The sequence below is a fragment of the Bidens hawaiensis genome, unplaced genomic scaffold (assembly GCF_021521415.1).
Source record: "Bidens hawaiensis isolate Kalapana, Puna unplaced genomic scaffold, B.hawaiensis_p1.1 tig00029390_1, whole genome shotgun sequence".
Lineage (NCBI taxonomy): Eukaryota > Viridiplantae > Streptophyta > Magnoliopsida > Asterales > Asteraceae > Bidens > Bidens hawaiensis.
The window spans coordinates 116,458-138,232 of NW_027494874.1; the positions used below are offsets into that span (position 1 = coordinate 116,458).

Sequence of the window (21,775 nt, forward strand, 5' to 3'; positions counted from 1 at the left end):
ATATGTTTAAACATGTTGAATTCTTCTTTAACATGTCCTTTTGGCCTTCCCTCATATTGAGACTCCTTCAAGCTTAGAATTGCAAAACATTTTTTTTTCAACGGGTCAAAATCAACGGTCAACGGGTCAACTCGAAATAATTTGACTGGATTAGATTAGAATTTTTTTTAAAATAATTATAATAATATTAAAATATAATAATATTAAAAAAAATATTATAACAAAAATAATATTCATTCGAATACAATCTACTCATTCGAATAGATTTTCTTTAATAAAAATATTATAATAATATTAAAATAAAATAATATTAAAAAATATTCATTTGAATAGAAATTTATTTTAATAAAAAGATTATAATAATATTAAAATAAAATAGTATTAAAAAATATTCATTCGAATACTTTTCATGATCTAATACATTTTTTTTAATAAAATAATTATAATAATATTAAAATAAAATAATATTAGAAAAATATCCATTCGAAGACAACTTATCATTCGAATAGAATTTTAATTTTTTTTTCCAGAAAATATGAAGCCAAAGATCAATAAAGTCTAAAGGACTTTAGCCTAAAATCAATAGATTGGTCTAGATCTGAGTTTTTATACCGGATTTGAACCCGAGCACGAAAACCAAGAACACCAAAAACTTAGATTTGAAGATTTTCGGATATTTCTAGGATGTGAAGCACTCCAAAAGTAGTCAGTAACACGAATAACAACCTCAAATCTACCAAAAGCTAAGATCAAAACCCGAAAAGTTTGACCCGAAACCACAAAGTTGAGCCGAAAGCTTTGATACCACTTGTAGGTACTCTTTGGATGGATCTAACAACTTTACTCGGATCAATCTGTGTTGTTAGATAGCGGAAATCACTAACAACACTCGGATCTCGGATCTTAGTTTTTAAGAAAAAGGAAGAAAGATGGACTTGAAGATGGGTGTTTGGTAGAGAGAAATCTCTTTATTTCCAAGAAGGTGTTTTTGAATTATGAAAGGTTGGTGGAGAAATGGGTTAAGTGACCCTTTATATATGATCCCCCATTTCTCCAAGTTTACATAACATGATACAAAATAAACGTACTGAGATACGTAATACACCGACTCTAAGCAAATATAAAAACATGTACAATCTTAAAACTAATATAGAATATTAGCCCTACACATTATCCAAACAAGGTACAAACATGATCGAAATTTTGGACTAGTATTAAGAAGTGAGATGTTAATAAGAACTGCAAGTTGGCACACTCCATAAACATTTAGGAACCACAATAAACCATCATGTATTCACCGGTTGATACGCTATACTTTCTATAAACATTGTCTATGTTTACTCTTCGTAACAAATTACGTCATTTACACTGACTTCCATTATAAACTTTAGTTACTGTTTTGAAAATGACAATATTACCCTAACTATATAATCAAACTTGTAATTTTCGAAATTGTGTCTCTTTTCTTTTAATTTTTTCATCACTTTTATTTCATAAATTATCTCTACATAATAACTTTGTTAATCACCTCTTCAATAAAAATAAAATTATTAACCGCGTACCAACTCACCAAGAGAATTTGTCACATCAAGTCGAAAGGAAGGAGGTGAAAGTGGATGAGATTATAGGAGACATATCACATAAGTCGCTCGGTTATCTTTGGTTTAAAAATAGATCGATAGATTGGTTAAATTGATGTAAGTTTTTCTTTATGTAACTTTCCCCTTGTGTTTTCTTTTTGGTGTTGCTCTGTTCTTCGGCTTGTGGAGGCTGAGCGTTCTAGGTGCTTTTTTGTTGGGTTTGTTTTTAAAAAAAAGGGAATTTGTCACATCATATAGAATTCTAGATCACTAAGAAGGTGTTTGGGATTGTTTATTTTCACCAACTTATAACTTAATAATTTTGTGAAAAGTTATAAAGTGTTTGGTATTGTTTGTATTGTGAGAGGAAAAGTTTCATAAGTTACAATGTTGTAATTTATTAACTTAATAAAAAGTTATAAGGAATCCCAAACACCGCCTAAGACGTTTGTCTTTTATGGTCTAACGTAGACGTGCACAAAAAAACCGGTTCCGGAACCGAACCGGTGGAACCGACCCGGAACCGGTTCCAGTTCCTACCCGATGGACCAAATACCCGGTCTGGGTATTTTTGTACCCGAAAATCATACCCGGTTCCCCTAATTGTATTTCCCAAGCGGTTCCTACCCGGTTCCTAATTGTACCCGGTTTGGTTCCTACCTGAAAAAACCGGTTCCAGCGGGTTTTTTTTAAAAAGGTCAAACTAGCCGTTGGAACCGGTTCCAACGGTAATATAGCCAAACATCGGGGCATCTTGTTGTTTCGATCACCATAATAACGTCGTCATTAGTTGTCATTTGTTGTCGGTTTAAGGTTAAGTGTGTTTTGGAGTGTGTTTTATAGTTTTGGAAGTGGTTTAACAAGTACACACCATACCTTGCTATTTATAATTATAGAATGAAAATAACCTAATTATAGTAAAAAAAACCGGTTCCAACGGTCAAAAACGGCTATATAGCCGTTGGAACCGGTTTCTAACGGCTAGATTATTTGAATTTCAAAAAAAACCGGTGGAACCGGTTTTTACGTAATAACCGGTCCCGGTTCCTACCCTACCCGGTTCCTAAAAGTTGGCATTTTGGGGCATCGGTTCGGGTCGGGAACCGAACCGGTTCCTGACTGGAACCGGTGCCATTTCCTACTCGGTGTGAAAAAAACCAGTTCCAAACCGGTTCGGGTTTTTCAACTGTACCCGATTTGTGCACGTCTAGTCTAACGTAAGCTATGTGTTTTTCCAAAAGAGAACTACTGTTTAGGATAATTCGTCTTAGGGGGTGTTTGGGATTGCTTATTTTCACCAACTTATAACTTATTGAAAAGTGATAAGGTGTTTGGGATTGCTTATATTGTGAGAGGAAAAGTTACATAAGTTACACTTTTGTAATTTATTAACTTAATGAAAAGTTATAAGGAGGCAAAATAAGAAATCCCAAACACCCCCTTATTGTCTCAGCCTAGTTGGTTCAAGTATGAAGTCCTTAACTCCTGTATGATACAGGCTGTATCAATATGTTAGTAACCAAAATGCTAAATGTGAAATTTTGATGTAGTTTAAAAGAATAGCATCACCCACTTTTCTATGTGCTTACAAACAATCATCATGTGTATAAAACATCACTTATAAAAAACCATGTTATTAAAATAAATTGTTTTCTAAAAATAAAAACCAACTTGATTATGAGAATCATATTACTTTAATCTTAATAAAGCTTGGTTTTAGAAGAAATGAAGTTCCAACATACTTTGGTAATGAAAATCAACGCACAGTTGTCACATTGGCGAGACTCGCATTCACTAACTTGTTAAACTTTGAACATGTGAAAACTAATGACAAGGTGGGCCGAACATCAAGATCATGATAAAAAAAAAACGTTTTCCCCTCAAATCGCTTACAATAGTAAAATGGTTAATCAGAATGCCAAAACAGAAATTACAGACTAGAATCTAGAACGAGACGGTGTCGAGCATCGTACCAAGGGTCTGAATAATATTGGATGACATTAGATTCGAGACATGCTCTTCAAGATGTTTCTTTGCATCTTGTCTTCCCACATTTGCAATAGCTAACTTCTCTGGAGACAATTTGTCCTCTTCCTGAACTGCTTTGTTATATTTGATAGCGAGACTCAACATCTCCTGTAACACGTAAACAACCCAATTAAGATTATGCTAATATTCTTATCTCTTAACGGGTCATATGGGCGGGCCCAACAAGTTATCTGGGTCATTTCATTTAACAAAATATGTAACTATTACATAATTACAGCTTTTGCAATCATATTTGATTATTCCACAAGGCATAAAAAGTGGTTCAAGTCATCTCTCACGAGCCAAGCCGCTCGTGAGCTAGTCCAGATTGGCTAAAAGCTCGAATCGAGCTTAAACCAGCTTGAGCCTAAAAATAAGTTTGTCTAGTAAACGAACACAAGCCTAAAAGTAAGCTTGTTTAATAAACGGGACCGAGCCTAAAAATAAGCTTCTTTAGCTCAAACCTCAAATTAAGTTTTGTTTAACGAACGCTCGCGAGCCAAAAAGAACCTATTGTTTATACAATTTAATTTATTTCAAACATGTTAACACAATCATATAAACTATGATAAAGAATAAAGATAACTAAATAATATATATGATGTTTTTGTGTTATACATAAATATTATAATAAAAGATATACAAAAGTAACTATAAATATATATAAATCAATTAAGAAATAATAAATGAGCAGGCTTGAGCTTCAAAAACTGCTCCCGAGCTTTAAAAATAGAGCTCGAAACGAGCTCATTATAAATCAAACAAGCTAAGCTCAAGCTCAGCTCGTCTTGTTACACCCATAGATAAAGCCAACAATTGGCAACCATGCACTATTACAAAAGCTTTAAACACTCAGTTTTTGTATAATCATGATTAAGTTCTCATGTTTTATTTTGTGTTTCTTGTGGGGATTCTAACATGTACCCACATAAACTAAACCACTATTTTATCAAGCAAGTGTGTATCAACATTCAACAGGCACATGTAACAACTATCATAGGTTGTGAACTTGAGATCTTACCTGGACAGTCTGCTCGTTGGTTTTTGAATGGGTGTCAAACCGTTCAAGTTTCAGTCCATCAGTCCACTTCTTCTTATGAAGATTCAATAGCATCTTCTCTTCAAGTTCATTCTTCCTGTAATTAATAGCAATTGAATAGTAGTGCCTGTTCAAACCATGGATCAAAGCCTGCAAAACAAATATCAATAAATATCACTAGATCATCCTCAATTTATCAAAGGTTGAGATATGTTACAACTTATAAAGACTCACTTGGATCGATGGTTTGTTGAGATGACCAAGGTTTGAAGTTGTTTGGCGTGGTTCTTGACCAAGCATCATGGTTTGAGGGTTAATAAGGCGGAACGCGTCAATTACAACTTTTCCTTTGACACTCTGGATTGGATCCACCACCACTGCAACAGCTCTTTGATTCAGAGCTTCAAAACTCTGCAATTCAATAATGATACCAAGTAAGTTACATTTCATATGATTGATAATCGATAGGATAATAAATAACAGAAAGTTAATGCAGAACTTGTTGTGTGTTGATGTCAACTCCAGATAACCAACAGCCAAATCCAGGATGAGAATGGTACCAGCCAACCACCATCTCTGGTCTGTGAAAACAAACAGACATATCAGTCAACTAAACAATACAAGTATTGTTGTGAAGTAAAACGAAAACCCGTAGAAACAAAGTTGCAGTGTGCAACTAATGTGTTCCCATAGAGCGTTAACAACTCATTTAACAGTATTTTATAATTATTAGTTCGACATTAAAGGCAATCGGAATTTCTATAAATGCACTAAAAAACGATAACATGGATCATTAAAAGTTATCAGCCACATTTTAAACAACTCATTTTAGCCTAACAAAAAAATCTTAACTGGCCCTTAACCACATGAAGAATCCAAAATTATTCAAGTTATAGCCTGTCCCGGTTTGAGTATCACATCCATACCAGTCATTATCTATCAGGTATTTACCCATCGGAGCTGATACCAAACGGGTATGGACCGGCGACCCAAGCCTGGACTGACCGTAGCTTAAAAAATATTAATAGATTCTTTAGCAGGTTCAGAGCCGAGATAAAGCGTTTATGTCAGGAGAAGGGGAAGCTTAGCTTTTCCTACACTTTCGGTTGCCCTAACGCAGTCTTGGCGTATGTTAAGAGAGTGTGTTACCTTATTAATGTATTTCACTACTATAGTCTTCTCACCATTTTGTGTTTTCATAGTTTATTACTATTAATTTTACTAGTCTTTTTAAAGCAAACAACAAAATAAGGAAAAAGTATCTATAATATACCTTCCAGTTTGTTTAAGCATATCAAGCATATTAGTCTGGAAGACATGATCAACAGCTTCAACACTAACACCGGTCCCACTCTGCGGCATAGCGAAAACATCGACGACACGAACGGTATACTCATCCACAAATTCCCCAAGCATCAATCCCATAACCTCCATAGGGACTCCAGCTCTCCCTAACCAACACCCAAAACCCATTCATTAAACCCTAATAATAATAATAATAATAATTTCATCAAAGGGTATAATAAATTGAAACCCTAGAAATTGGTATTTACCGTGTTTAAGCATCTTGAGAAGAGCTAGTGATGAGATGTAGACTTGCTCTGAGGTATCGAGAGTCGGTGAGTCCAGTGGCGGGTGACTTAACGCGTCTCCGGCTCCGCCGAACATCCTCTGTATGCGTTCCATTAGCTTCCGATCAAGTGGTTTGAGGTTTCTTTGGCAGCAAGAGAACAATGGCACAAATACAAAGGTTTCTATGTGTTTTGATATATTATTAAGGCCTTAAGGGGTTGTTTAAATAGGTCACTCAACTTTCTCAATTTTACAATTTGCACCTTATTATTATTTTCTTTACTTTAAAAACAAGTTTTATCAAAATGTTATTCTAGCTTTCAAAATTCTTTGTAGTAACGTTTTTTACTTAACTATTTATCAATTTTGAGTCTTTGTTGATCTTGGTTTTGGACGATGAGTAAGATTGTAAGCGAAATTCTGAGTTTGTTTACTACATAAAATTTTACTGAATTAGAGTCTCAGTTTTATTCTATAATATGTCTGGTTTACAAAATTTGTTGAAATTGTAATCTTAGGTTTATTTATGATGTGTTTGATTGAGAGGGGAAATAATATTGGAATTGAAATCTCTCTTACTAATAAAAGAGTGGATTTCAAATCAACAAAACTTTTATATTTAACCAGAATCCTTTAAAATGTCACATGGCAAATTGTAATTATTTGTTATTTTAATTTAATTTAATTCATTATAAATCATCATCCATACATTCAAAAAACACGTGGTTTAACAACCAAGTCAAAATTTCCTCCATTCTTAATTAGATTAAATTCAAAAAATTCAACTTCCAGATCTTCCCTTCACCTTAGCTTCACGTGGGTTTAACAACCCATTAATTCATCTTTAACATTGCAGGTAACTTTGATTTATCAATTCACATCCAGATCATTTATATAATTATAATCACTTATCCAGATCAATGTGAGTTATATGATTGTATAATTAAACTGTTTGATCGATTGAATATCATTAAACTGTCATGTGAAGTTTAATTGATTGTATAAGTAATTATAATTATAATTCAATATGCACTCCAACTGTTTGATAAGATGCCTAAATGAACTTGATTTTCTTTGTCATCTACTTAAAAGGTTTTCTGGTCATTTTATATGGTTTAATCTATAATAAGATTTTGTTAGTTTATCGCTTAGGCCATTCTATTAAGTTTTGTTTTGTTGGTGAATTGTATTCGATAATCTGACCTTTATATTGCTTTAGGGTAAGGGTAAGTTCTAAACAAATTCATTCTTTTTCTTATCGTGTTAAAAAAATTGCACCCTTAAAGATCACATTTGATGTTCATTTTAATATTAAATGTATACAGTAGAATTCAAAAAGTTGGATTTTAGTTCCATAATGTTTTAAGGGTGAACTGCTGATACATCAGATTTTGTTTGTTTTTCGCTCTGACCTTTATATTGCTTTTGGGTAAGGGTAACTTTGATTTTGATTTTACTATTAAATGCATACAAGTAATTGTTGTATAATTTGGTTCTTCATCATGCTCCTCCAATTGGCTCAGGAGGTATACTATCAGTATTTGGATAAATAAAAGTAATTCTTGATAACTGCTTAATTTAGATTGAACCAACCTGTTTACAATAAACAGTTTTAATTTTTTGATTATTCTTGGTCGATTCAAAGTGTTATCTCAATTATTTGCCAGATCATGTATCAGTAATTTTTTTATTATGTTGTTCGATTCTATTTTTCATGCACTAACACTTTTAACTCCTTACTTATTATTTATTTCATTATGTATGTACAATTCAATGAGAGACTACGCAGCTACTACGAATTCAGATCATAACGCCCTCGATATGTACAACAATCAAACAAGTGATTCAGGTTATAATTTATTTTATTCTTACTTCATTTATCAGTATCATTTGTGGACTTTTACCGTTTTTAAGGGTACGATATCCTTCAATGGTAACAATATGATGTCTCTACATAATACTAATACTGTTTATTTATATAGGCATCACCAATGAAAATTTAGCCTCTACACATCAAATATCACAACAAAGATTGACCAAAAAATGTAAGTCAAATTTTTGTTTATTTATTTTTTAAATATTATTCATTTTAAAATCACTATTATATTTTTTTTTTACTTTAGATATTTGTAAGGAAAAGAGAGAATCGAACCCTTATTTATTTATCGTTTGGGTTTAATTTCGGTTTTGTTATTAACTTTATTTATTCATTTTTTTGTCTTAAGCCATGTCAAAGGAGGGAATAAATTATGTCTTTTTTCTCATATATGAACTACCTTGCCTATGGAACCTACTTCAGGTATCATATTAATTCTTTCATAACAGTTACTACAATTACTTTAATCACATATTTGTATTTATTCAATGTTATTCAATTTCATTTTTATTATTTTAACCTTATATGATTATAAAAAAATAATGAAATATATTGTTTTAAATGTTCAAACGATTTTTGTTTATATTATTGATCATTGAAATACAATTTACACAATGATAAATTTTAATATTATTATTATTATTATTATTATATCAATTACAGTATAGTAATAATAAAGAATGAAATAATAAATTCTACAATATGTTATAATCTTACTTTTGAAAAGATTGCGTAAAGGTTTTAAAAACTTATTTTGTACTAAAAAATATATTATAACTTTTAAAATAAAAGTAGTATAACAGTACAATCTGGAATATGATTAGATTTTTTAAAAAACACTTTTAAACAGAAAATCATCTTAATTTATATTTAAAATTCTTTTTTAAATATATTCATTGAAATACTATAATTGTTATTTATTTAACAAACTAATAACATAATAAACGAATTTTAAAATTTTTACCTAATCCATATAATTTCAAAATTCGAAATTTAAAAATACGTATTATCTTTAATTACCATTTTATTTTTATTTCAAAATTTTCAAAGTTTGTTAATACTAATAACAACATACGAACGAATTTTAAACTTTTTAAATTTTAACATAATCCATATAATTTCAAATTTCAAAATTTAAAACTACATATTATCTTCAATTACTAAATTTTTTTAAAATTTTCAACTAACCTGTATATTAACGATTCTTATCATTTGATATTTTAACTCTCCATTTTCATTTTCATTCTCAGCAGAACTTACCATCAAAACATCATTATGTCTTCTTCAAAAGCTGTTGTTACTTCATCCTAAGATAACAGCTCAGTTTTTTGTCAATTTAATCTTTAATCATTTCTTTCATATTTATATTATTTAAATAACATTTTGTTATTCATCATAATTATCAATTTTTGAATTATATTATAAATCTATTCTTTTCAGCGTGCTGGGTGACAACAAAATAACTTATTTGAGTGAACTTAACAATTCAAAAGAATATTCAACTATTAAAGTGAGAATCATTAGGCTTTGGGAAAACAGAAACCCCAAGCCCCACATGACTTATGGACCATGGAAATGGTATTAGTTGATGAGAAGGTACTTTACACATCTTATTGTTCACTTAATATTATGTTATATTATAATTAAGAATGTTTGTTTTTACTAACTTATAATTATTTCTCTGATTTTTTAGGGTAATAAAATGAGGGCTAGCATGCTTACAAAAATCTTCTTGAAGTTCGGGATCAAAGTTAAACTTAACGAAACTTTGTTGATTACAAATACGGTCCTTGCAGACCTTAAGCTTAACCAAAGGATACTTGGCTGCCCACATAAAATAAGTTTTAATTTATCTACTCAAATGGTTTTGGTCGATGATTTTATTGGAGAGCCGTTTACATTCTCTTTTGAAAGCTTTGCGGATGTGAATGCAAACAAATTTGATCAACATCAGACAGTAGGTTAGTAACTATTTTTTTAATTAAAGTGAACTCAAATTGTTATTTAATTCCATACAAATACTTGTGATTATTAATTTTTTTTTCTAAATAGATATTATAGGTTTCGTTACTCACTAGACGCCCATTGCTTCTTTTGGAAATAAAGGTCCTAATGACGTAAAAATGACTTTAATAGTTAAAGACGATTTGTGAGTATCCGTATTACATTTTTATTTATATTTTTATTTTCATTTTTATTTTCCTATGATAATCATATTTAATTTATAACTTCTACAGTAATCGGTCAATTAAGGTAACTCTTTTTGGTGATTATGCAAAACAAATGGACACATATATCACCCAATACCCTGATGCTTACAATGTTGTTATCGTATTGCAGTTGGGCAAGTTCACTTATTTTAAGAGTAAGTTTATATAACATTTAATTTTAAAAATATTATTATAATTTTAATTCATTTTTAAAATTTGTTATATTTAGGTGAACCTGGGGTCTCCAACAACTACTATGTGTCTAAGCTTTTTATCGATAAAGACATTCCTGCTATTAATGGTTTTAAAAAAAGGTAATATCACCAATTTTTTTTTAATTTTTTTGCTTTTCTGCCACTACAATCTTTTTTTATTTATTTCTAATTTTTAATTTTTAATCAGGATTGAACAAGGAAGTGCACTTTCTTCGTCAAGTCAACGTTCAATTTCATCATCCTCCGTTTTCACGGTGATTGAGGATTTCCTACAACGAACAACATTTAATTTAATAGTAGAGATAGAGCGTTTGTTATTATTTCCATTTCTTTTATCCAAAGATACAAATACACACACATTTTTATATAAATTATTTAAATTTTTATAATACTTTTTAAACAGATAAAATCAGTTGTTATCCTTGCCACCATTGTGCACATTCCACCAGTTCAAGAGTGGCATTATTTTGGTTGCCCGAGATGTTCAAAATCATTGACTAACAAAGAAACTCCGTCTGACACTGACGATCTGTACGAGTGTCCGAATGAAGGATGTAAAGGAACGGAATTATTGCCGGTTTCCAAGTATTTTTCATATACTATTCAATTTTTTAATTTAAATTTTTTTTGTTATACTTTTGTGTTAGTTATCTTATAATTTATCTTATACAGATTTAGGATCCATATTCGTGTTCAAGACACTAGCGGTACTGTTTCATTAACATTATGGGACAGGAATGCTTATAAAATATTAAATGTAACCGCAGAAAAATTGGTAGAGGAAAACAACGGTGTAAGTATATACTTATTAACATCTTCTTAATTATTAATTAAATGTCTATTATTATTATTATTGTTGTTATTGTTATTATTTTATTAACATCAACTTTTTTATTATTAATTTTGCAGGGATTTGATGTACCAAGTATCTTTAACACTTTACTTCAAAAAAAATATACTTTTAAAATTGACGTGAAGGAATACAATATTGTGAAAAATGCAATGAATTTCAATATTACAAAGTTTTCTGAAGATCCAATCATTGTGAACTCTTTGGAAAAAAAATTATCAATGACAAGGTATTCAGTTTATTTTTATAAACTCAGCACGATTATGTTTTTAAATTTATAGTTTTACTTTTTTTAATATATTTATGCAGCCAGAGATTTCTGAACAAAATCAGCTTAGCAGCGGAGATTGTCAATCCGAAGACACGGTCATTAACAAGGTAAATATTTTTAACCTATTAAATATCTTCATATCTAACATATGCACCAATCATAACATCTTTCTTATCAAATTCTTTTCAAGGAAATTTTATCATTTACCGGTGAGAATAGCATAACTCCAATTTCAAATGATGACAAAAACCGTCCGAGTTCTCCACCATCCAATTTAAAGAGAAAACTTGGAGATATCTATGACGTTGACGATCCTCCTGTTGCAAATTCAAGTACCAAATCCAACGAAAAACATGTTTTGCGTAACAATTCTGGAGATAACAAGAATCTATTGATTCCAAAAAAGGAAAAATAGATATGATGTCACTTTTAAAACAATATTTGTGTTTCTTTTGTTTTTGAGGTTGCCGGTCATGATTTTCCGGTAAATACATTTGTGTTTGTGGATTTTTTTTCATGTTTGGTTGCTTTGACATTTAAGACTTTTTTAATGGTTTAATGCTTTGACATTGGGTTCATTTACGTTGTTAGATTTTAACTTATTATCATTATTATTATGTTAGATTTGTTGGTTTGACAATTAATTGGTTATAATTAACATTTTAAATTAATGGTTTCTACTTTCAATATTTAAATTTTTAATATGCTTTTCAAAGGTTTATGCTAAGTTTGGTTAATATGTTTTATAAATTTTTTTTTAATCAAACCCGTGTGTGACACGGGTTTTAACCTAATTATTTACTCAAATTGTATCATGTAAAGGAATTCTATAAAAATAGAATCTCTAACAATTAATAACACAATGTCACATCTGCCACATGCCACCTAGACTACCCTGTTGTGGTTGCCCACGGTCTTGTCAATCCACTATCATTGATGGCGGAGGAGACATCAATATTTGTGTCAAAAACCGGTGTTGACAGTGACACTGACTTGGTAATTTATAGATGTTGATTGATTTGATGGCGGGGGCAACCAGTAGGTGGTTGTGGCGATGGTTTCTAAGTTGGTAGTGGCGGTGGCAACTAGTAGGTGGCTGTGGCGATGGTTTCTAAGTTGGTAGTGGTGTGGGGCGATGTCCGTCCAGCAAACGTACTTTAATAGGTGGTGAGCGCATTAACAGATTCCAATTTTGATATGATTATTTTGTCATCCAAATTCATTATAAACTAGTTGTGTCACCCGCCGCGTTGCGGCGTAGCTGGGTTGCCGGGTGGATGTTGGGGGTACAAATGTATTATGTTCGGTCCATATTAGTGTTGCTAATATATGTTACATGTACATACATGGTAGTTAATATCCAAAACATATATTTCACTTCTACATGCTAGTTATGGTTTCTGCGTTCACATACCATATGATATTACTACCATTCTAAGTCAGCGTACATTGCAAAAAGATATGTCCTTGTGTTGCTGAGTATGTATTTGGTTGTGATATTCCCAAAAAAGCTTGTGTCTCCATGTTGTTCATTGCATGTTTTGAGTTTTTTCTTCTAGATCTGTCATTTTATAAATTGGTTAGGTATGTTACCACAATTTGCAGGAAAAGGATATATTTAAAAACAACTCGAAATAACATAAATCCATACTTTCTAAAATCAAAATAACATAACTTCATACTTTCTAAACCCAGGTTCACCAATATTAACCAATCACCAAACAGCCTAACCTCTTAAAAATAGACAAACCAAAAGTATAAAAACGTTCATATTCGCACCTATCGATAACTACCCAGCCCAGCTTAAGTAGATTTGACAAAAATCTCTTCAAAATAAACAAACCAAAACTATAAAAACGTTCATATTCGCTCCTATAGACAACTACCCAGCCCAACTTGACCAGATACATTACGCGATAATAATAAATTAATAACCGAATCTTTCTTTAAGTAGATTTAACAAAAATGCCCTTGACATCATATTTGAGGGGGGGGGGGGGGCAGGTTAATTTTTCAATCAAACTAACCTGTATCTAATTGTGAATCTCTAAATTGATGGCATAGCTACATGTATCAACACATTAGATCGTTCTCGTAACTCAATTATTAATGCAAAAGTAAAAGTTACATAACATTAATTATAACTACACATGTGACTAATAAAACAAACTACATATAACGACGTACCGTAAACAACTTGGCTGCCGGTAACCAAGAATCAGTAGCAACAGAAGACCTGTTACAATCTGTTCATACGAAAATCCCGATCATTATCCAAAAGCATAAAGCATAATGTCATCAAATATTATAAATTGTATCCTAAAGACAAAAGAATCCTGCCCATAATCTAATGTGATGAAGGTGAACATCATATTACAGATGATTTTATATGAATCTTGGTACCTGGTGTTTGTTCCTTAGGTTTCTTGGATTTGGGGTCTAGATATTATGAGTATACCTATGGCCATTATTAAACAGTTTATGTTGTTAGTTGCATGTGGCCTTTATTTCATCTAGGAAGTCGGAATACACAACGTTTTTGGTGATTTGAGGCTCTTCATTGGCTTGTGGAACAATCAAAATTTTTAATGACTGTGGTGATGTTGCCCTTGACAATGCCACGTATAGCTGTCTGTGTGCAAACACTGGATGTGGTAGGCACACGCCTATTTTGTCTAGTGATTGTCCTTGGCTCTTGTTTATCGTCATTGCGTAGCAAAGTCTAATCGGGTATTGTTTTCGTTTCATTTCGAATGGTAATTCTTTATCTTTATGAGTAAGTGTTATCCTAGGAAGGTAGACGCGACGGCCTATGAACTTTCCTGTCATAATGCGAGCCTCTACTATTGTTGGCAGCAGTTGTGTGATGATCAGTCTTGTGCCATTACATAAGCCTTCAAGAGGATTTAGGTTCCTAAGAAGTATTATTGGCGCGCCAACTTTTAGTTCTAGGATGTGTGGCGGTTAACTCTTAATATCCAGTAGGTTTAGATACTCAACAGGGTATAGGGATTCATTGTCATTGTGGTCACCTGGATGCGCAACAATTGAGTCGCTGCTGATGTATTTTTTAGTTGCTCCTGGAGTTATATTGAGTATGAATGTGTTTAGGTGATGTACTGTTTCGTTTTTCGGACAAACGATAGACTTGGATGATAATGTTGCGGCTGATGGGTTATGTAAGATGTCATCGTCATAGATAAATTTGATTAGGTCCTTTAATGCATTTTCATTGTTGGGTACCAGATATTGGGTAGGAATTTCAACAGTTTTGGTACTTTCTGGTTCAGCGGGATCAGGGGTTCCAATATTTCCGTCTCCTATGGCAACCAACCATGACGAAAAAGATGAGATGACATTCTTTTGTTCAGTAGTCAAGTTTGGTCTATGAAGTCGCATGTTCTCTGTCAGCTTGTAGACGTGGAAATGTGGCCACAAGTGAGACCTTGGCAATGACGATGCCACTATAGTTGTCTTTGGTTCGTTAGGTATTATAGGTAATGTTTGCCTGAAATCGCCACCAAGTAATACGGATCTGCCACCAAATGGTTGAGTATTGTTGAATAGGTCTTTAAGTGACCTGTCTAGTGTCTCAAAACACTTTCTGTCATTCATAGGGGCCTCGTCCCATATGATGAGTGATGTCTCGTGCATCAGTTGTGCAAGTTGTGTGTTCTTTTTTATGTTACATGTTGATTGATCTGTCAAGTCTAATGGGATTTTAAACCGAGAGTGGGTTGTCCTTCCTGAAGGCAGTAATAATGAGGCGATACCAGAAGCAGCAACAGCCAAAACAATTTTCCCTGTTGAACGTAGGGCAGCAATAATTGTTGTCCATAAGAATGTTCTGCCCGTTCCGCCATGGCCATATACAAAGCATAACGCCTGTTGATCTGATGATATAGCAAGCATGACACAATCATATATCAACCGTTGTTGTTGATTAAGTTGCCGTAAAGAAGACATATATTCGGTAGCCAAGGCATCTCTGTCATAGTTTTTTTCGTCCATCAGAAGTTTGTTTCAAAGACGTTCTAACATGTTAGCATTTGGCATTGGCAGACCATATTCTTTCAATGATTTTCCTGAAGGAGTTGACTTTAGTAGAAATTCCAGCTGATATAGGACGTATTGGCTTAGGTCGTCTTCGTTTACAATGCCGTATGTGCGTTGACCGTCGTCTCCCATTTTTCTCCAATGTTTGTTCCAAAGTTCAACGGGGTTTGAGATATCACAATACAAAAGCATATGTGTGAAAAGGGTACGCAGCTCTGATGCAGAAGCCCAACATGATGCTTCTTCTATTGCGGATGACCATTCTCTGTCGTCTCCTAGCAGCCCAAGAACTTCACATGATGCACGAAATGTTGGATAGGGCCGACCATTAACTGTACGTATGCAATGGTAAGATTGACATCCTTTTTGGTATCCTAATAGCATACGCAAGTAGAAAGTCTCGCCGCAACTTGGGTGTATGTAAATGAGTCTCCCAATTGTGGGTTGAGTGTTTAACGTTCTTCTTACCCAGGATCTTGATTGCAAATTCCATGAGTACTCTGCAAGATAGTCTATGTATCTTAGGTGACGTCCAGTGCTGTCATATTTGTTGTTACTAAGCCACTCTGTCAGCGTGGTGCGCCTGTTGAAAGTGTTGGACGAAACATTATGTAGGAGATCATTGTCCCTAAAAGTAATGTTCTGCATATTCTCTAAATGAACAACGAGGGATTGAACAGCTGGGTTTCTCTCATGAATATGAAAATTGAGAATCCTCCAACATGCCTCGTGTGGGCATATGAAACGACCATCAAGAAAATTTTGAATCTCATTAAGATGTGGCTGTTGTTGTTGTTGTGAAGCATCTGTCAGACATTGTGAACTTGTTATGGTGTAGCGAACACGATCAGCACCCTTTGAAATGTATTTGAAAAGATACTTGATAAGCATGCTCCAACCACAATATTCAACATTGATGTGAGCCATGAAATGCAAAGAAAGAGTACGGTTGTATGGAACAACGAATCCGTCATCCAATTTTAGACAACCTTTGAGGACGGTAAAACCATCTGATTGGCGTTTATAATGTACGTAACCGTTGCTATCAAATGATGTTTCTTGTCGGTACGGTTTAGGAAAACCTTTGGAGCACTTGCCTGATGACATACACGGTGATGTCGGCTTTAGTAAACCGCATGGACCATGTATCATAAGATCAGTGACAATCTGATACAGCTGAGGGTCAATAGAAGGGTCAGGAATTTGTGCAGATATGTATTTGTCAACAACACATGCGTCTTTGATCTTGTAAGCATGAGCTACCCACAGAAGTAAGTGGCAGTGCGGAAGACCTCTTTTCTGAAATTCAATCGTGTACACATCTGTGATATCCGGAAAACAGAGATGGTGTAAGATCACTACATCATCGATGAGGTAGACAACTTTATACTAAACACAGGGTGTAAGTAGCAACGAACCTGCAACAACCTCACCAAAAGGTCTTTTTGTCTTTAGGAATTTGATGAGGGACTTAACTTTCATTTGAAAGACTCTAGCAATGATGTCGGGGCGATCTTGTGCTTTTAGTGTGGGAAATTTCGACATGAATCTTTGAATTTCTGGCCACTTAACATTACATGTAAAAGTAATGAAGTATTGCGGGATACCATGTACTCTACAAATAGCTAATGCATCTTGATAATGCTTGTACATATAGCGTGGTCCGCCAGTAAATGAAGATGGCAAGTATGTTCGCTTACCAATGTCTCGACCTTCGGTGTCACTACGCTGTACCGCATCATGAATACCTTGAAGTAATTCAGTACGGAAAATTCTTTGGTTGTGTCTTATGTAGTCTAGCCGATTTTCTTCAATACATACATAAGCGTCAACAATGCACTGCTGCGTAAGACGACCGCCTCTTAAAGGTAACGTGTACACATTACTCCTGTCATGAAGCACATAGCTATAGTACATGTTGATAGTAAGTCGTCTCTCCCAATTGCCCTCAGGAACACGTAAAGAAAGATTTGGTGACCATCCACTATCACCATACGGGAAAAGCAATGGATATTGTAAAGACATGTATGATGGGTGTTGCTTGTTTATCTGTTGCACCCTGTCATTTTTATGTCGAATAACAATGTCATATTGATGACATGTTTGGTCACCATCAGAAATAATGGCCCCAAGTGTGCCGCCGGTTGGCAGATTATATGAACAAAGCCTATCAGAACCATAAAGAGACACCAAAATTGGGTGTCTCAACAGTGGATATCAGATCCCTCGCTGTTCGGAAAAGTTTGACCAAGTCGTTGCATTTTTCAAGTACATTGACCAACAAACTTACAGTTTCGGCATTGAGTTGAGACTGACTCTCATTACTAAAAGCATGAAGTCTATTGGAGATTTCGTTTTCAGTGTCATAAACATACATTTGCAAGAAACGTGGTCTTTCGCCAAGAGGCGGACAAAGAGAACCTAGCCAATGATGAATCTGACCAGATATCTTGAAAACATAAGGACCTGAACCTCGGTTAATATTGTTATCAACCTTAGCACCAAAAGATGTCATAGAGAAAGCAGAGTTGTAAGCCCTAATGTTTGACATGAATTCAGACTGTTGGAAAAAATGAACGACTGTGACATAAGGTTTTCTAGGAAGTGGTAGAGCAACGGTACCACCTTTACAACATTGATTGTATTTAACATTTTGACGGGAAGATTTGGATACAATCCGTTCGTCATACCAGAAGAGAGCACCGCAATGGCCACAAACTTGGTCACAGTCCCCATTGTCTATATAGAAAGGTGACACAACATCCGAACAACATACAGCAGCCGACCGGCGGGCTGCAGCAATAGATGACTCACACCTAATGTTGTCAGTTGCCATTGATGATGAAGTAGCAGTAGCGGGTGTTTGAGAATTAAAACGTTGTCGTTTACGTTGTGACATGTTTATACGATAATTTTTTTTTGTCAATAAAAAATGTGAAAAGCGAGCAAGGTTTTAAAGAGGTGCGTAAAATAATTCTTTTTTTACAAAAACCAACACCTTAAAGAAAATTAAGAAAACACATTACAGAACAGTTGCCTAATATCTACATATGAAGAGTGGATGAACAATAAGAAACAGTTACAAAAGACAAACCTTAGATGACAATGTGGCCAACCTTCTTGTGTTACAACCAGGAGATGCTCGAAAACTGTAACGTTTGGCAATGAGAAAAAACTTTATCAGCAAATGAGAAAGAAATAATTATCTACTATCTAAAGAGCGAGAAGTAAAGGTGCAAGACGGCTAAATATATAACACATCTGGAAATGTATACAAAATCAAGCAAAACACAGTTTTAAAACACATGCCTATAACCATATTCTAATTATACTAACAAAACCACCTTGGTAGTTTCTAAACGTTCATTTAACATAAATATAGATGGCCCTTTTAGTTTGAACCAGAGAGCAGCATACAGAGAACGAATGATCATTACGAAACTAAAGTTATGCTAGTAAACTGTTCACAATGGTTTAAATCATTTGACACCAACCGACCGAAAGTGAGAAACTAAAACCGACCGTAGAACCAAACCGAATTTTTTTTAGTTAGATATTTTGTGTATAAATAATTATATTTGTATAAACTATATAATCAATAGTTGGGTTTGTGCGTGCAAGAAGTTTAGATATATTTAAAACATAGCAAAAATAATTTAAATGACTTATGTTTAAAGTAGTGATTTTTATAATATGATAGCTGAAAAATGGGTAAAACTAATCCTATATAAGGTGGGCGGATAAACTATAGTGGGTTGTAAACAAAGACTAATATATAATGAGCGTCCGATTTCTAGTCTTAATGGTTTGGTTGATCAATTGTGAATCAAACCGTTAAAATTTGGGACATTCAACAAAACAAATATCTCTCAAGCATTTCATCAAACACCTGGCATGCATATTAGATAGGCAAACCATTTCGTCCTTGTTAAACAACAATTCATACCAGAAAGACAACTAAGCTTTCAACAAACAGCTTACATGATAAGTAAAGTAAAATTTAAACCATAGAAGAAACAACACATACACATAAAACACAACAGCCTATATCGCAACCACAAACGAAAGCCAAAAGTGAGAGACAACAAACGTACCTAGCAATTGCAAACTCAATATCACAGCCCCCTTTCCTACCAGCATCACCTGTGAAAGAGAAACACGATGTGGAATACGCTAATAAAGAATCATTACATGGAGATGTAATTATGTGGTAAATGATAAACTAAGAAAACCAAGGTACAAACACTCAAACAGCAGTAACAGCATACAGTAAGACATAATTGTTTATTTATAAATTACAAGTTCACATTCTTTTGTTTTAAGTTTTTTTTTTTTAACTTTCAAACCTTTTTGATAAATTTCAATTCCTAACCTTAAAATGTTTAGTTTAATATCGATACAAAATCCAATAACTAAATGTTGATGGAATCAAGCTAACAATTAAACAACACGTTGTGGTAACAAATTGTAATCACAGTGTACATATTCGTTAGAAGATATTAACAAAAGTTTTCACTTTTCACCATAACACCATTGAAATTTTTTTTGAAATGAATTGAAATGAAAATTTATTAAAGTGTGAAATAATTTCTAGAATGAGAGAGAGGTTGGTGATGGTCTTTAGGAGTTTCGTATCTCAGATTATACATAGACCTTGTCAGTTTTTGTCTAATGAGTTGGATAATAATCCGGTGTTCCGTCATTTCAAATGGCGGATCTGATACATTTTTTCTGTCTCCCGTCATTTGAAATTGCGGATGTCGGTTTTTATGATCCGCCAGTTTGACTGGCGGTTGACGATTACCAAAAGTAGTTTACCCCTATATGTCAAAATACATTTTGACATACATATGCTATTTGAAATGGTAAGTGTCTTCTTGACACCTATAATTTCAAATGACAGGTGTGAATAATGACAATGCCAGACCTGACTAATTGACAACTCAGTCTCCTTTTTTTTCTTTTTATATTTATTGTATTGTTTTTTCACTTTTATTTTATTTTTCAAAAAGACATTATTAATTATTAGAAAATAATTTGTATAACTAAAAACACTAATAGGTTTTTAATTTTAATTATTAAAATTATTATTAATTAATAATTAATTATTATTAGTATTAATAATTAGTATATATTGCTTTTAATTAATAAATAGTCGAGTTCAGCGATATTCGGTAGGTTTTTTTATAAAATGGAGTTTCGCAATTTGAAATGACAAGTGTCTTCTTGACATCCATTATTTCAAATGACAAATGGTGAATGTCCAGATGACACTTGTCATTTCAATTGGTATAACTCAATATTATAAAAAAAAATTCACTTGTAATACTACATTCACTAATAAAAATAATATTTATATTAGAAATTAAACACTTACTATTAATAATACTAATCATAATTTTTAATATAAAAATATTAATAAATAACAAAAAAACACGGATATAATAAGAGAAATGAAACATTAAAAATATTTGTGGTCAAATCTGGATCAGATCTGATAGTACAGGTATTGTTCACACCTATCATTTGAAATAACGGATGTCCAGACGACACTTATCATTTCAAATGATAGAATTCAATATTATCAAAAATCAATTGTAAATATGGCGTGAACTAATTAAAATTACATTTACTAATAAAATTTATATTCATGTCAGAAATTAAACAATTAGTATTAATAATAATAATTATAATTTTTAATATAGAAGATTAATAAATAAAATAAAAACACATTAATATAATAAGAAAAATGAACATTAAAAGAATAAGTTATTAAATTAAATCTTGTAATACGGGTGCTGTTCACATTTATCATTTAAAATGGTGAAACTTAGTTTTATAAAAATAACCAACAGGAAAAAATTTGATTGGACTCAACTATTTATAATTAAAAGTAATATATACTAATTAATGATAATACTGATTATTAATACTAATAGTAACTAGTAGGAAGCTCGTCATGTTGCGGCGATGTACTGACGTGAATGTGATCGGTGTCAGTTAGACTCATTATGGCCCGCCCCCGACATTAAATTCAAAAAACAAATTTGTAAAAGCCCAAAATAGTATCGACGTACG

At 32.8% G+C, this 21,775-nt stretch overlaps 4 protein-coding genes across 4 annotated transcripts; 1 reads left to right on the plus strand and 3 right to left on the minus strand.

Moving 5' to 3' along the window:
- Positions 1–3,413: 3,413 nt before the first annotated feature.
- LOC143578918 (26S proteasome non-ATPase regulatory subunit 14 homolog) lies at positions 3,414–6,405 on the minus strand. Its single transcript, XM_077062367.1, has 6 exons — positions 6,201–6,405; positions 5,921–6,098; positions 5,147–5,228; positions 4,882–5,058; positions 4,630–4,797; positions 3,414–3,716 (listed from the first exon to the last, which is right to left on the minus strand). Exons 1-6 carry the CDS (start codon positions 6,331–6,333, stop codon positions 3,525–3,527), a joined length of 930 nt encoding a protein of 309 aa, XP_076918482.1. The 5' UTR covers positions 6,334–6,405; the 3' UTR covers positions 3,414–3,524.
- A 3,259-nt stretch (positions 6,406–9,664) lies between these two features.
- On the plus strand, positions 9,665–12,056 carry LOC143578900 (uncharacterized). The gene is made up of 11 exons (XM_077062353.1): positions 9,665–9,691; positions 9,789–10,052; positions 10,157–10,212; positions 10,333–10,460; positions 10,535–10,619; positions 10,708–10,774; positions 10,924–11,105; positions 11,193–11,313; positions 11,430–11,564; positions 11,680–11,748; positions 11,832–12,056. Exons 1-11 carry the CDS (start codon positions 9,665–9,667, stop codon positions 12,054–12,056), a joined length of 1,359 nt encoding a protein of 452 aa, XP_076918468.1.
- Positions 12,057–14,605: 2,549 nt separating this feature from the next.
- LOC143578910 (uncharacterized) lies at positions 14,606–15,652 on the minus strand. Its single transcript, XM_077062360.1, has one exon. The coding sequence runs from the start codon at positions 15,650–15,652 to the stop codon at positions 14,606–14,608; it is 1,047 nt and encodes a 348-aa protein (XP_076918475.1).
- A 12-nt stretch (positions 15,653–15,664) lies between these two features.
- On the minus strand, positions 15,665–18,596 carry LOC143578911 (uncharacterized). Its single transcript, XM_077062361.1, has 3 exons — positions 17,875–18,596; positions 17,116–17,756; positions 15,665–17,019 (listed from the first exon to the last, which is right to left on the minus strand). Exons 1-3 carry the CDS (start codon positions 18,594–18,596, stop codon positions 15,665–15,667), a joined length of 2,718 nt encoding a protein of 905 aa, XP_076918476.1.
- Between the last annotated feature and the right edge of the window lie 3,179 nt (positions 18,597–21,775).

Excerpts from the sequence above, each read along its gene's own strand:
- LOC143578911 (XM_077062361.1), bottom strand. The coding sequence starts at position 18,596 with ATGTCACAACGTAAACGACAACGTTTTAATTCTCAAACACCCGCTACT. Across the intron at positions 17,757-17,874 it reads AATTTTGGTGTCTCTTTATG|GGTGCAACAGATAAACAAGC; the intron begins GTTCTGATAGGC and ends TAAAAATGACAG. Across the intron at positions 17,020-17,115 it reads TTTTGGTGAGGTTGTTGCAG|ATGTGTACACGATTGAATTT; the intron begins GTTCGTTGCTAC and ends CGGATATCACAG.
- LOC143578910 (XM_077062360.1), bottom strand. The coding sequence starts at position 15,652 with ATGGACGAAAAAAACTATGACAGAGATGCCTTGGCTACCGAATATATG.
- LOC143578918 (XM_077062367.1), bottom strand. The coding sequence starts at position 6,333 with ATGGAACGCATACAGAGGATGTTCGGCGGAGCCGGAGACGCGTTAAGT. Across the intron at positions 5,059-5,146 it reads TTGACATCAACACACAACAA|AGTTTTGAAGCTCTGAATCA; the intron begins GTTCTGCATTAA and ends ATTGAATTGCAG. Across the intron at positions 3,717-4,629 it reads CCAACGAGCAGACTGTCCAG|GAGATGTTGAGTCTCGCTAT; the intron begins GTAAGATCTCAA and ends TACGTGTTACAG.
- LOC143578900 (XM_077062353.1), top strand. The coding sequence starts at position 9,665 with ATGGAAATGGTATTAGTTGATGAGAAG. Across the intron at positions 10,213-10,332 it reads GAAATAAAGGTCCTAATGAC|TAATCGGTCAATTAAGGTAA; the intron begins GTAAAAATGACT and ends TAACTTCTACAG. Across the intron at positions 10,620-10,707 it reads ATTAATGGTTTTAAAAAAAG|GATTGAACAAGGAAGTGCAC; the intron begins GTAATATCACCA and ends ATTTTTAATCAG.